Source organism: Lethenteron reissneri, chromosome 24 (genome assembly GCF_015708825.2).
Source record: "Lethenteron reissneri isolate LAM-NWPU_2019-01 chromosome 24, ASM1570882v1, whole genome shotgun sequence".
In the NCBI taxonomy this organism is placed as follows: domain Eukaryota; kingdom Metazoa; phylum Chordata; class Hyperoartia; order Petromyzontiformes; family Petromyzontidae; genus Lethenteron; species Lethenteron reissneri.
Window position 1 is genome coordinate 20,077,779 of NC_083802.1, and position 14,658 is coordinate 20,092,436.

At 57.1% G+C, this 14,658-nt stretch overlaps 1 protein-coding gene across 12 annotated transcripts in view; it reads right to left on the reverse strand.

Moving 5' to 3' along the window:
• Positions 1–6,927: 6,927 nt before the first annotated feature.
• The window catches only part of LOC133346783 (inositol hexakisphosphate and diphosphoinositol-pentakisphosphate kinase 2-like), a 42,541-nt gene continuing 34,810 nt past the window's right edge, over positions 6,928–14,658 (reverse strand). For 9 of the 12 annotated variants that reach the window (XM_061558645.1, XM_061558651.1, XM_061558650.1 and 6 more), the window contains 4 exons: positions 14,168–14,320; positions 11,692–11,820; positions 11,239–11,340; positions 6,928–8,559 (listed from right to left, as the gene is read on the reverse strand). In XM_061558645.1, the coding sequence (XP_061414629.1) occupies positions 8,228–8,559; positions 11,239–11,340; positions 11,692–11,820; positions 14,168–14,320 (716 nt within the window). In that variant the 3' untranslated portion in view covers positions 6,928–8,227. The remainder of the gene's footprint in view (positions 8,560–11,238; positions 11,341–11,691; positions 11,821–14,167; positions 14,321–14,658) is intronic. The other 3 variants (XM_061558653.1, XM_061558656.1, XM_061558657.1) reach the window with 1 other exon arrangement.

Below are 14,658 nucleotides of genomic sequence, written 5' to 3' on the forward strand. Positions count from 1 at the left end.
GCGTGTGTGCTTACATAAAGTCCTCACGATGTCGTCCAACGATGATTACACAATGTGTGTGTGTGAAACCAGCAGTGGTTTTCTTGATACATTTCTGTAGCCCCGCCATATGAACGTGGAGTTTCCACCACTGGGTTGTTCGCCACGTGCAGCGGCGTTAGGGCAGCGCTGGGGCGACGGGACCTGACAGCGCCGTGGTGGATCGAGACGCCGGCGTGCCGAGCCCAAGCATCCCGCACTGGCTGACAAAGGACATCGTCACAATCGAGTGCGGGCATTGTTATGCTAATTAGCCCAACGCCCCCTGCCGGCAGCGAGGGTTCACGACTCCACGGGCGAGGCTGCGTCACCCCACGGGGGCGGGGGGGTGTCGACAAGATTGTGGATCATCGGCATTGCCGCGGACCGCTTACCTGCCGCCTTCTGCAGTGCGCGACGCCTCCTGGTGAACGATACTCGCTTCGCGGCCAGACTCTCAGGTGGCTTTGCCGTGGTTAGAGATCATCGACACATTCAACACATTTCACGATCAGGGGAGTTAACTGGTATCGCTCCTGTGAGAGATCTTCGCTGGATTACACTTGATTCACCCACATAATGGATCGTTAGGAGACATCGGATCAGTGTCACTGATTGATACATCCTCAGTACGTTTGCGTGTCACTGTCATTATGGATCTGGCTCATCAGTTGACTGCAGAGCGAATTTACGACGACAGATCCTCGGTGAGTAGCCGCGCGCCCGCATCACCAGCGGCGCCCTGCCTCGCCACCTGACCGCGACCACATCCCTGCGATCGCGTGAAGAGGCGACCCCTTCCCCGCACTCCCCTGCAGGCCGGGCCCCGCGGGGTCGAGTCAACTTCCGTTCAGCCCAACAGACCCCACCAGCTCCAACAGACCAATTCATCAGCGCCACTTCATTACGCACGCGGCGCCTGCCGAGATTCATTCTTCGCGCGCCTCACCGCGTCCCACCCGGCTATCATGGTGCCCCCCCCCTCTCTCCTGGGTGTCCCCCCCCCCCCCCCGAACACGCGTGGCGGCGTTACGGGTCACATCCACGCCGTGACAGCCACCTGAAGGGCACGCGGCCTCTGTCAATATCTGGGGGGGGGGGGCACTGTTTGAGAGCCCCTACTATTGTTATTATTTATTACTCAATAACTATAAGCAGACATTACTCGTTTCCTTCCCATATCTGTCTCCTCGACGTAACAAAATGCAACTGATTTTATACATCCTATCAGCTACACGGCATGCCGGGAGTGGCGTAATTTCAGCATCATTGGTTCAACACAAGCACAACTGTGGCCCGATGATGTTTTATGAATTGATGAAGCCTTCATCCAGCGGGAATCGATCAAGGCTGATGGTGATGATGAAGAGCTCCACGTCTGTGTTAAACAACAACAACAACAGCAACAACAGCAGCGTTTAACATCACGAGCGGGCGATCTCTCTTAAAGCGATCGAATGAGCCCATCGACTGTGGAGTGGTAGCATGGGGATGATGATCGTGTGGAGTCGGTGTCTCGTTCCCAAGTAAGGACACCCCGGGCGTGTGCTTGCCCATACAAGGAGTTGTGCAACAGGAATCATGGAAATAATCGCGAATTCGATCACAGGGTTAATGTGCCAACGTCAAACACACGACACCTCGACCTCACGGGGCCAGGAATCGAACCTCTCGCGCCTCAGCGCCCCGCCAGCACGCCACGAAGACGCGCGCTCCTTGGACCTGCAGCGTGTGTCCTTCACACCCAGCAGGTCCCTGGCTACAACACAGGAGCTGGTTTATTTGGGAGGTATAGGCTTCCTTTATATAGAACATGCGAAGAAAAAAGTTGAACAGTAATTTTTTTCTTGAGGGACGAGAATATAAGAGACTACCGCTGGCAGTCGTGCGGTTTATTTAACAGAGGAATTGGCCAAACATCCCCTATGGCAGGACCCTCCTGATTAACAGGTCTCGAGACTCTGAGGTTTTCCTGGCTACACAATTTGTATGACCGCATTGCACAAATCTGCGCACACGACCACCACCACCGCGGCGGCTAGAAGATGGCTACTGTACTGTATTCTATTTTAGGCCGAGTCGACCTAGGGGGGATGGGTGGAGGTGGTGGGTGGCGAAGGCCAAGTTGAAATACCACGGCAATTCACGGGGCCAGGAATCGAACCTGGGGTCGGGCGGGGGGAGGGTGGTGGTGGCTGACTGGGGTCGAGACCCCCACTCTCACGTGGGAAATGAACTGAGCGCCTCCCGTCAGACGCTTCAACTGCGGGGGGGGGGGAGCTCGACAGGGAAGGGGGGGGGGGGCTCGCGTCTCGGGGAGGGGGTCTCTCGAGCTTCTCGCGGGGTCACGACCCCGCAAAAACAAATTACGGAGCGGTGCGCTCGGCGGCGGCGAGGGGGGGTATTGTTTTGGGTTTAATCTCCCTCGCGGGAAGCCGAGCGAGAAGCAGAGGAGTGACCCCGACTTTGACCCGAGCCGGGACGGCCCGGAGCCCGCACCCTGCAGGCACCAGCCAGCAGTGGAGTGCGCAGGTGACGCTGCGTGCGACTGTAACAACGACCCACCCCCTGCACTGTGGATCGAGTTCAGAGTCGCGCGGTCGGGTTGATTCGACTCTCGCGCGCGTGACGGCAGCAGCAGCAGCGTGGTTCAGGTGCTCGATGCCAATGTAGCGTTCTGCTGCCTGCCATGGCGGGAGGGCTTCAGCAGGGAGAGAGTTCGCGTCGTTTTGCCGTCACTCCTCAGCTGGAGGAGCGCAGGCCCACCGTGGGGTTACTGCGCAGCCCATGGTGCCGGTTGCAAGTCTACAATCGCACCACTGTGGCGGTGTCTTTCTGCGAGACGTGGTTCAGCACCGGCCTGTTGGTGTTCTGATGCAGTCGATGGTTCCACCGGTGGCTTCGAGGATGAATGTCGCAGCCAGGAGGCGGGGCGATGTTTGGGTCTCGAATGCGGGGTTTATTCCGGACGTCCACGTTGATTGATGATTCAGCACTCGGTGATTCACTCCACTCCCTCGCTCACCAGCAGCCAGTCGCACCCTTATCACTCTGATATCGCTGCTATTACTATGGTTCCTGTTCCCTGTGAACTACACTCGTTGCTTCCTCCACCCATGATGGGGACTCAGTCTCCCAGACTCACTGTTTCGTCTCATCCATCGCACTGTGGTCAACCACCAGATTGTCGGTGACAACAACTCACTCACCCTGCACCCACTCCGTCACCCAGCCATCCACTCGCCACACTGCAGGTCGCAACACTTCTCTGCTGCTTCTTTCCTCGCGCTGCTCAATCAAGGGAATTCCGACCCATCATAATCTCTTTGCCCAAGTTCCTGCCATAGTAACCTTGCTCTCAATTCAATAAACGCGTAACGTTCTTCTCTATTACAACTTTGACAGTGCTGCCTGTTGCTGGCCGCTTGATGTGTTTGGCCTGTGGAACTGCGCGCGGCACACGTGCTCCAAAGGGGGACGCTGAACGCGAGTCCACACCTGAGCGATCGGCTGTGCAACTGGGTTGCGTGCAACTGGATCGCTTACACGTGGACGTCTCCGCAACCGGTCGTTCACAGTAGACTCCAATTACGCGCGTCGATTTCTTCGACGCATTTCATTGGGTTGTTACGATCCTGAACTGCACGCGGTCTAATTTCCCTTTGCACGCAACTCCGCGCTCTGATGTGAACAAAGCGGTTGTGCAGGCGGTGAGCGAACGGCGAGAGTTGTTGCTGTGCAACTGGTGATGTCCTTGCGCGCGGACCGGGCACTTGAAGCCGTCAAGTCGCTCGCACAAATCCCTCGCGTGGAGTTTCCGTGCATCACCTTCTGGACAGAGCGAATCGACTTGCGCGATCCCCGATTTGCGGCACGACTCCTGATTTGTGGTCATTATAACCCTCTTTGTGCCGTTTCACTGTAGCCAGCCGTTCCTTCATTATAGATGGTTTTCATTTCAATTTCTTCTTTTTTTTAAAGGCCTTGATTTGCAAGGAGGCTTCTTGAACGGCTGCATCCGTTTCCATTGAATCGAATGCTTTTTCGTAATCTACAGCAGCCAGACAGAACGGGTCCTTGTAAATCCAAGCCTTTTCCCAGGATGTGATTGATAGTAGGAAATGTAATGTGGTCAATTGTAGAAACGCCTTGTATAAATCCAGTTGGCAAGCGTGCTTTGGCTGGCCTCATTACTCGCTTCACTGTAATCCTCATGAACAATTTTAGATGGGCCAAATAATGGGGTCCGTAATTCTTCAAATCGGTTCCGTCTCCCCTGTTTCGAAATCATTCCACGACGGAAGCGTTCCACACCAGGGTAAAGGTTAAGTAAATAGGGCCGCTAATTTTGATCCAAAAGCTTCGCCCGATACCTTGTGTCCACAAGTAATCCCGAATAATAATGTGACCGATATCGGCCAAAACATCCCACAATGGTGAAAATTTACCCTGCAAATTACTCAATTGAGATCACACACCGAAGCAACATCGCCACCCCCTTCCATGAAAACTTGGCAGGACCCTCCTACACAAAGAGCCAGATACTCGACGAAACTTCCCCCTCGAGTACACACGCGTAATGATGATGATGCTGCTAATAATTCCATCCCGGGTAAACACGCGTAATGGTGACGATGATTCCATCTGGTCCAAGAGCTTCCCTTGTTCGTGCTGTGAAGGGCAGGGCGGGGGTTGCATCTTGCAGTCTGACATTTGAACGCAGCTCCTTACCTGAAATAATGATTTGTTTCCTGCGGGACACGTATTTTTTTGCTATAAAAATCTGCATAGAACTGCTCTGCTGGATTTATGATTCTGTCTCTCTCTCATGCATTACGGCTCCTTCTCAATCTCCAAGGGCGACTGCTCGCGAATTACAAACCAACTTCCAATTTGCCGTGCGCATGGCCCCATTGTTCGCCTCACGGAATGATTACATTTGCTGTGTCCCCTAATTTTCCTCTTTTATTTACCTCACGGTTTTACAGAGTTCGGCGGAGCAAAGTTCGCTCAACAAAAGTGAACAATTGTTGGGAAGAACGCAACTTGAAAGCGCACGGCAGATTAAGTGTACCCAGGGAAATCGCTGGAGGACCGTAATCCGAATTTGAGCAGAGGGGCAAGCGAACAAGAGCCAGGCTGGAGTGCTCGTGAAGAAATGAGATTTGGAAACGAGAAGCAAGACAGCGACACGCTTCAAAAGCCACAGTTTGGCATCGGTGCATTGTTCCCCACGAGGACGGACAGATCCGACGCACGGACATCGGCAAAGAAGTCGGAACAAACACTAGAAATTGCGCAAAGCAGCATGGAGGTGAATGCTTGGACTTAGAGCGAGAAACATCGTCGCCTGTTCACGAAAGGGGGCTTGGGCAGAACGCATCGTGAATACCGGACATCTGTGAAAAATTGCTTTACAGCTCATCGGAATCCTCCAGTATACATAAATATTCTGATTCTGTGGCCGGAGGGTAAGAAGGGCGAGGTCCAAGGCCGGTGACCACGGCAGCCGTCGCGTGCCACACACAGAAAGGACGGCCACAGTAGAGACGCAGCGGCGATGTCAACGACGTGCAGGTGCGAGACGGAGTTGTGGCATCGCATGGCCGTGAAGAGGTGGTGACCGCACAGGTACTGGACAGAATGTGGTAGATGATGGCTCTCCTAGGTAAGCAAGCGTAGAGATTATAACATGATATATCTATAAATATAAAAGGGACATTTGTGAATGTGTCTGTTCGAAATGTTTAGCATACTTCCCGACATGCAGACTGTACACCATGCAAACATAATAAAAATAGACGTTTGTATATTTTTGGAGGGGGGGGGGGGGCGCAATAATGCATCTATTTAGCACGGCAAGTGAGCTGTGACGTCACATCTGCCATGTGACCCGTATGTGGAAGCGTAACGGAGTGTGCCTGCTGATGACTCCCCCCAACCCTCCGCGGGTAAAGTGAAATACAAATGTGTTGCAGCTCTAAGGCGTTCTTCGCGCAGCATTGGTTTATTATTGGAGTCGTTTACTGCCGTACGCACCCTGAAAGTTGAGTGTGCCTGCAGCAAGCGCGTGTATGTGTCCCTATGGACGCGCGCGTGTGGGGAGCGGTGGTGTAGTGGTTAGCGCGCTGCGCTACGAACCCGGCGACCCGAGTATCATTCCTGCTCACGGCCACCAGTGGTCACGATTATTTGAACCGGTCCTGGGCCTCCCCTAGGTCGACTCAGCCTCAAACGAGTAACTGGTGTGGTGTGTGAACATCGCCACTGGGGAGACAAAGGCGGCCGGGCGTGGTGCTGGCCACCCACCCCCTCGTGTGCTGTGCCGGCCTTCATAGGTGCTCGCTAACAGCACTTGCCCCCTACAGTCTCACAGGCTACACGGGGGATCTTTGCCTTTATCCTGTGTGTGGGGGGGGGGGGGCAGCGACTGCGTAGCGATTCGCACGCTGCGCTGCGAACCCGGCGACCCGAGTTCGATTCCCGCTCACGGCCGGTGACGATTATTTGAACCGGTCCTCGGCCTCCCCTAGGTCGACTCAGTCTCAAACGAGTAACTGGTGTGGTGTGTCGACATCGCCACTGGGGAGACAAAGGCGGCCGGTCGTGGTGAATTCAAGTCCCGGGCGAAGCCGGGTAGTCAAGCTGGTATCTGTATATAAGACCGCTTATTACGATAGTGGGTTGATTGTATTGAGTTTGGTGAATGAGAAATCCTTCTGAATGAAACGTTTAACTTAGCTGCCTGTAAGTTCTGCGAAGGTGACTAATTTCCGCTTTGTTAAAGAACACGACCGGCACTCTCCAGCGCATCCCTCTTCACCTTGCTGCTGGGGGGGGGGGGGGGGCTCGCCTCGTCCCCGCTCGCCACGCCACCCATCAATCAACGAGACACGCGTGGGCTCCTCGTGACATTCACACGCCGTACGTTTATATATTAATTCAGTGCATGTGCCATCGTGTGAGGGTACAACAATCGGAACACATAAAACCTAAAACCCGCGAACATCGCGCAGGCCACCGCCGGCAAAGCACACGCGGTGCATCCAAACCCGCCCGCTCGGCACGTCAACGTCGCCGCGGCAACGTCCGCGACGACGACGAGGAGGAGGACGCCGCCGCGGCCCCGTGGGGACGCGCGCGAGCGCAGGGCGCAACGGCTCCCACGCGCCGCTCGCCTCGTCACGGGCCTCGAGTTCCGCGCACTGTTTTGACAAAACACACGCGGCGGCCGCGCGGCCTGATATCGAGGCGTGCACGTCTCTCCGATGACAAGCGAGCGAGCACGATTACGTGTCCGCGTCTGTGTGGCGAGCGGTGGCACAGTGGTTAGCGTGCTGTGCCGTGAACCCAGCGGCAAGCTGCGTTAGATTCACGGCCACTATCGGTGCTGATCGATAGATATCTGAACCGTTCAGGGGCCTCCCCGAGCTTGACACGGACTTGAATGCGTGTTGTGGAGTGCAAACGTCGTTAAAATGGAGATAAAGGCGTGGGGGTCAGGCCACGTCACCCCATCATAATAGGTGTTCACTAACAGCACCTGCCCCAACTGCCTGTAATGATAGACATGGATGTTTTTGTGTCAACGCATGTCTGACTGTACGTGTCCCAACGTGCGTGTCTATTGTCCGTATGCACGAGTGGTGTGCGATTAGGTGTATGTACATGTGCTACTGTGGGTGGTGTATCTGCGTGTTTGTATGTGTATGATTGTGTGACTGTGTGTTTAACTAGACGCAACGGTATCTGTGTGCATCTGTCAGCCATCTCAGTCACTTAACCCGTCACACCCGGCTCTGCCCCGACGCCGAGCGTGCCCTCAAAGTGCATCTCGCCCGGCACGAGTGCCGCTGTGACGTCATCGCCACTAGGTGGCAAATGGCGGCTGTTGTTGTTGTGCATCTTGAACGCGTGTTTGTGTGTGACTGGGTGGGTCTCACTTGTGATTGCTCTGCATGTCTTGTGTATGTACGACCGTTACTGCGCGTCTATGTGCTTTCCATCCAACAAGTGCCTCCTCAATGCGCGGCGATGCCTGTGGCGCATCAGGAGTTTTTCCTCAGGCAGCGGAGAGAGTAGGCCCGGGCACTGCACAGCCAACCCCACACTGGCAGCAGGGCACCATGCCGCAACAGCAGCGGCAGCAGCAGCGGCAGCGGCAGCGGGCAGCCACTCGACGATGGCTCCGTCTCATGTCCAGCGAGGGCTACACCCCGGCGTCCGCGCTCGCCGTGCTGCTGGGCTGAGACAAACTTCGCTCCTCTGGGGAGTCGAACGACGGACTGTCCGTGAGCCCCCCCTCGGAGCTGTGTCCCGACCCCAAGGGCCCCACCTTGGAGCTCTGCCCTGCGATCACGAGCCCCACCTTGGAGCTCTGCCCTGCGATCACGAGCCCCGGCTCGGAGCTCTGTCCCGGGTCCATGGTTTTGTCGTCGGAGCTCTGCGACGTGAGCGAGGCTCCGAAGTGCAGCGAGGGCTCGGAGGCCGTGGGGGAGGAGGGCCCCGCGCTCGACACCGCGCTCGAGGGGCCGCTGCTGCCTGGAAGGGTCACGCAAAGTCAGGGTCAAGGTCAGGGCATGGAAACCCCTGCATTTAATACGAGCCCAGGGTAACTCCACAACACGGCGCACGGAGCGTCGGATGGCAGGAACACGGCACCTGTAATAACATTACCCCGGAAGGCTCCACCGAGTCTCAAGGCCACTGTTCAGGAGGGCGCTTCCGCAGGTGTGTGCCACCGTGCGGCACTCCACCACTGGCTCGAGCTTGCCCGTGGAGACGAGCACCGCCCCACACGCTCTTGGACGAGCGCTCGCTTTGGCGCTGATTGGACGTCGCTAAGTTTTCTCGATTTTCGTGAGAGCTGCTCCTGCGGGGCGAGCGCGGCTGATGAGGGCGATAAGCGTTGGCGCACACACGGCCGTGGCGTTTTAACGCGCCGCCTCGTTAGCGGGAAGAGAGGGGGCATGTGTGGGCGTGCGTGTGAGCCCGTGGGCGTGTGTGGGCCTGCAAGGGTGAGTGGGTGTGTTCGTGCGTGCGAGTGAGCGAGCGAGCGAGTAATGTCTTGTGAGGGAGGGTGAGCAAGGATGAGTGAGGGTGAGCAAGGGTGAGCATATGTGAGTGCGTGCATGTGTGAGTGCGTGCATGTGTGAGTGCGGGCATGTGTAAGTGTGTGCATATGTGAGTGCGTGCATGTGTGAGTGCGTGCATGTGTGAGTGTGTGCATGTGTGAGTGCGTGCATGTGTGAGTGCGTGCATGTGTGAGTGCGTGCATGTGTGAGTGTGTGCATATGTGAGTGCGTGCATGTGTGAGTGCGTGCATGTGTGAGTGCGTGCATATGTGAGTGCGTGCATGTGTGAGTGCGTGCATGTGTGAGTGCGGGCATGTGTAAGTGTGTGCATATGTGAGTGCGTGCATGTGTGAGTGCGTGCATGTGTGAGTGCGGACATGTGTAAGTGTGTGCATATGTGAGTGCGTGCATGTGTGAGTGCGTGCATGTGTGAGTGCGGGCATGTGTAAGTGTGTGCATATGTGAGTGCGTGCATGTGTGAGTGCGTGCATGTGTGAGTGCGGGCATGTGTAAGTGTGTGCATATGTGAGTGCGTGCATGTGTGAGTGCGTGCATGTGTGAGTGCGTGCATGTGTGAGTGCGGGCATGTGTGAGTGTGTGCATGTGTGAGTGTGTGCATGTGTGAGTGCGTGCATGTGTGAGTGCGGGCATGTGTAAGTGTGTGCATGTGTGAGTGCGTGCATGTGTGAGTGCGTGCATGTGTGAGTGCGGGCATGTGTAAGTGTGTGCATATGTGAGTGCGTGCATGTGTGAGTGCGTGCATGTGTGAGTGCGTGCATGTGTGAGTGCGGGCATGTGTGAGTGTGTGCATGTGTGAGTGTGTGCATGTGTGAGTGCGTGCATGTGTGAGTGCGGGCATGTGTGAGTGCGGGCATGTGTGAGTGCGGGCATGTGTGAGTGCGTGCATGTGTGAGTGCGTGCATGTGTGAGTGTGTGCATGTGTGAGTGTGTGCATGTGTGAGTGCGTGCATGTGTGAGTGCGTGCATGTGTGAGTGCGGGCATGTGTGAGTGTGTGCATGTGTGAGTGCGTGCATGTGTGAGTGCGTGCATGTGTGAGTGCGGGCATGTGTGAGTGCGGGCATGTGTGAGTGCGGGCATGTGTGAGTGCGGGCATGTGTGAGTGCGTGCATGTGTGAGTGCGTGCATGTGTGAGTGTGTGCATGTGTGAGTGCGTGCATGTGTGAGTGCGTGCATGTGTGAGTGTGTGCATGTGTGAGTGTGTGCATGTGTGAGTGCGGGCATGTGTGAGTGCGGGCATGTGTGAGTGCGGGCATGTGTGAGTGCGTGCATGTGTGAGTGCGTGCATGTGTGAGTGCGGGCATGTGTGAGTGTGTGCATGTGTGAGTGCGTGCATGTGTGAGTGCGGGCATGTGTGAGTGCGGGCATGTGTGAGTGCGGGCATGTGTGAGTGCGTGCATGTGTGAGTGTGTGCATGTGTGAGTGCGTGCATGTGTGAGTGCGGGCATGTGTGAGTGCGGGCATGTGTGAGTGCGGGCATGTGTGAGTGCGTGCATGTGTGAGTGCGTGCATGTGTGAGTGCGGGCATGTGTGAGTGTGTGCATGTGTGAGTGCGTGCATGTGTGAGTGCGGGCATGTGTGAGTGCGGGCATGTGTGAGTGCGGGCATGTGTGAGTGCGTGCATGTGTGAGTGTGTGCATGTGTGAGTGCGTGCATGTGTGAGTGCGTGCATGTGTGAGTGCGGGCATGTGTGAGTGCGTGCATGTGTGAGTGTGTGCATGTGTGAGTGCGTGCATGTGTGAGTGTGTGCATGTGTGAGTGCGGGCATGTGTGAGTGCGGGCATGTGTGAGTGTGTGCATGTGTGAGTGCGTGCATGTGTGAGTGCGGGCATGTGTGAGTGTGTGCATGTGTGAGTGCGTGCATGTGTGAGTGCGGGCATGTGTGAGTGCGGGCATGTGTGAGTGCGGGCATGCGCTCGAATTATGTCGAGCAAGGGAGGGTGAGAGAAGGATGGAGACGGTGAGCGAGGGAGAGTGAGTGAGGGTGAGCAGGGAAGGTGTGTGTGCAAGTGAGCGATGTCAAGCGAGCGAGGGTGAGCGAGGGTGAGCGAGGGTGAGCGAGGGTGAGCGAGAGTGAGCGAGGGTGAGCGAGGGTGAGCGAGGGTGAGCGAGGGCGTGCGTGCGTACACCAGGGCGGCTTGTCGCTGCACGGCAGCGGCAGGGAGGATGGCGGGGAGCGGCGAGTTCCCGTCGACTCCCCCTGGCACCTGCACGGGCAGCTGCGACCACCTGCACGCATGCGGGCCGATAGGCGAGCAAACGGCCAGGTGAGCAGATGGACAGGTGTGCCGGTGACTCAGTGAGTGGACAGCAAGGTGAGCCCACGGTAAGTTGAAAGCCTGGATGGGTGGCTGAACAGGTGAGCTAATGGACATCCGAGTTGGCAGTGAGGTGTGTGGATGGGCATGGCGAGCGCATCAACAGATTACCGTTTGGCGAACAAATGGGCAGATGGGCGTGTGGTCAGGTGAGCAGACAATCGCATCACCGGGCAGATGGGTGAGCCAATGGATAGCCACGTGAGCAAAGAGGTGAGCGGGCGACCAGGGGGCACGGTGACCTCGCATGTTACTAACTCACCGGCGGCGCTGGCGGCGCAGCTCAGGTGCGTAACGGTGGCGAGGAACGCGTCCATCTGCTTGAGGGAGAGTGAGTTGTGCAGCGTCTCCAAGGGGCAGATAGACGGCACCATGGAGTAGCCTTCAAAGCCTGCACAATGCACTCGGCACACACACGGCACTCAGCACTCTCGCGGACCTCAGCACACACACGGAACTCGGCACGTACATGGAACTCGGCACACACACAGAACTCGGCATACTCATGGCGCTCAGCACTCATAGAACTCCACACACACGAAGCATTCCACATCACAAACAGAACTCGGCACACACAAAGCACTTGGCACACCAGCAGAGCTCAGAACACACATGGCACTCAGCACACACAGTCACACACCATACACAGTCACACACCATACACACACCCCGCTCTCAACAGACACGGCACTTGTCACGCACGGAGCACTCAAAATCAGCTCTCGGTGCTCCACAGATTAGAACTCTCAAGCCCCACACAAAGAGACGAGGGCCCTCCAGAGACACACGGCCTTCAAAGCATAGGACACACAGCACCTTCTCAAAGTCGATCAAACGCTCTGCACACGGCCACATGCACAGTGACACACGCACAAACGCACGCACGCACGGCCAAGAGGCTTGGCCTGCGCTGGGGGCCCACACGTGGCCACAGTGGCCAGAGACGGCAGCCAGGGGGCCCAGCGCCCAGCAACCAGCTGGGAACTAGGGCAGAGGGAGAGTGTAAGGGCAGGGGGGATCAGGCGAGCCAGCCACAAACCCATGCCTTCACATGCCTTCCAGCCAACCTCACAGCAGCCGCCCCCCCTTCATCCACTTGCATAGCCATTCCCACACCGTCACCACAGCCGCCCCCAAAGCCAGGCAGCTCAGCCCTGGCAGGGCTATAATTAAGCCAGGATGAGAAGATCCACAGCTCCAAACCACGAAACAGCCATCATGGCTCAAAGGGCTTCGCCCGACCAAAGTGACACAAGACAATACAGTTAGTATTTACACAACGACTAAATGCAGATGTATTTCAGGAACGCTGTACACAACGCAGGACACGTGCATCACGGGAAACTTCCAAGAAACTGGGACACCCACACACGCGTCTGTGTTGACTTTTAAATTGTACGGCCACATCGACCAGAGCCACGACAAGACCGAGACCCGACCCATCTGGGCCGCACCGCGCGGCCCACAAACGCCACCGCTGCCTCTTCCTGCGGGCAGGAACCACAGCACGATGGCCTGGGGACGACGACACGTGGGGGCCACTGTGGTGGGACCCGGGGGGAAGGGGGGCCCAGGACCCCACCTCCAGCCTGGGCTCCTCCTGGGCGGACCGGGAGGAGGCACGGGGATCGTGCTCGCGGTTTCAGCCGATCGGCTACCGGGGAGGCCGGACTGCGCTGCTGTCCGTTCGCCTCACCAAGTCAGTGGCATGGGCTCTAACCTAGGAGCTGTGGTCAGATGCATCCACACTCACGCGTTCGCAGAAATTGCTTTTCCGCAGATTCGTGACCAAAAATTGGCAAACTTAGCAAGAGTCGCATTTACATCAACACATAAATTATGCACGTGAATTGATTTTTCCAATTAGCTTTTACCAACTCTGGATTAGATAGGGGAATATTAATGAACGTGAAAAATGTGCCCCAACTCGAGCCCGGCTTAGAATTACATTTACAGTGGCTACATTATTTAGTTTTCCCTCTTGTGCAATGAGGTTGGGTTCAGTATAAATTTGTCTACGAGGTTGCAGTGGGGTGACACGTGAGGTCATGGGGCCTTCCTGGCCATGCAAAGCACGTGGCCAGGGCACAACCGACACGGCCAGGGTGCATCTGACACAGCAGCAACAGCGGCAATGGGCATGACATGTGCCGTGCTAGATGGTGCAGCAGCTCGTGGATAAAGGGCTCACTCGCCTTGTCTCGGTGAGATGATAGATTGCACCGTCATGCAGAGCAAGCAACAGCAACAGCGGTAACAGCAGACGGCAGTTGCTGGGGAGAGGTGGTTAATGGAAGAGCTCCAGGCAGTGCGCAAGTCAGCCATGCAGGGATTGTAGCGCAGCGAGGAGAGGGAGGGGGATGGGGGGACAGGCGGGAGAGGAGAGGGGGCGGGCGGTGGGAGAGCCGTGCCGCCATGGATGAGACGGGGACGCGGGGCCTCTACTGACGAGGTCGCCCCTAACGAAGCCAATTAACGCTTGACGTCAATTAAGCTTGGCGCCGGAGTAGTCCGCAGCGGACCGTACCCGCTGCGTGTCGCTCCGCGCTCGATCTCGTTAGGAGGCTGGAGTCGACTCCACAATGCCGAGCGCGTCTACCCCCACGCCCTGCCACGAATGACGATGGTAATGGGCGGTAAGGGGTAGCGGGGCGGGGGGGGGCGGTGTGGGAAGGAGGAGAGGAGGGGAGGCGGGGGGGGCTCGGCGAGCGGGGTGTGGCCGCGCCGCCCGCGCATACCCCCGTAGAGGCAGGCGAGCAGGTCCAGGTTGGAGATGGACCAGCGCTTGAGCAGCTTTTGGTGCTCGGAGCAGTGGCACAGGTGCTGCAGCAGCGAGCTGTCGGCTGAGCCGCTGCCCTGGGACAGCAGGAACAGCAGCTCCTGGGGGATGTCTGTTGGGCCGCGGGGGTGGGGCCAGGAGGGTGGGGGGGAGGGGTTGGAGGGAGGGGATGCCAGGAATGGGGGAAACGTTAGGGTAGGAGGTGAGGCCGGAGGGGTCAGGTGAGAGGGAAGTGATAACTGCCCCACAGGAAGCGACGGTGTTAGGAGAGGGAGGCTTCGGGGCCATAGAGACCACGTGGAACCCACGCACGGGCCGGGTTCGCACGTTCGCGTGTCAGCGCGTCCGTCTCTATGGTCTCGGCTGCAGGATGGAAACAACGGGAAGCGTCCACAACCCAGGGCGCGTCTGACAACGCAGGGGTCACAACGTGACCCCTCAAAGCGGAGG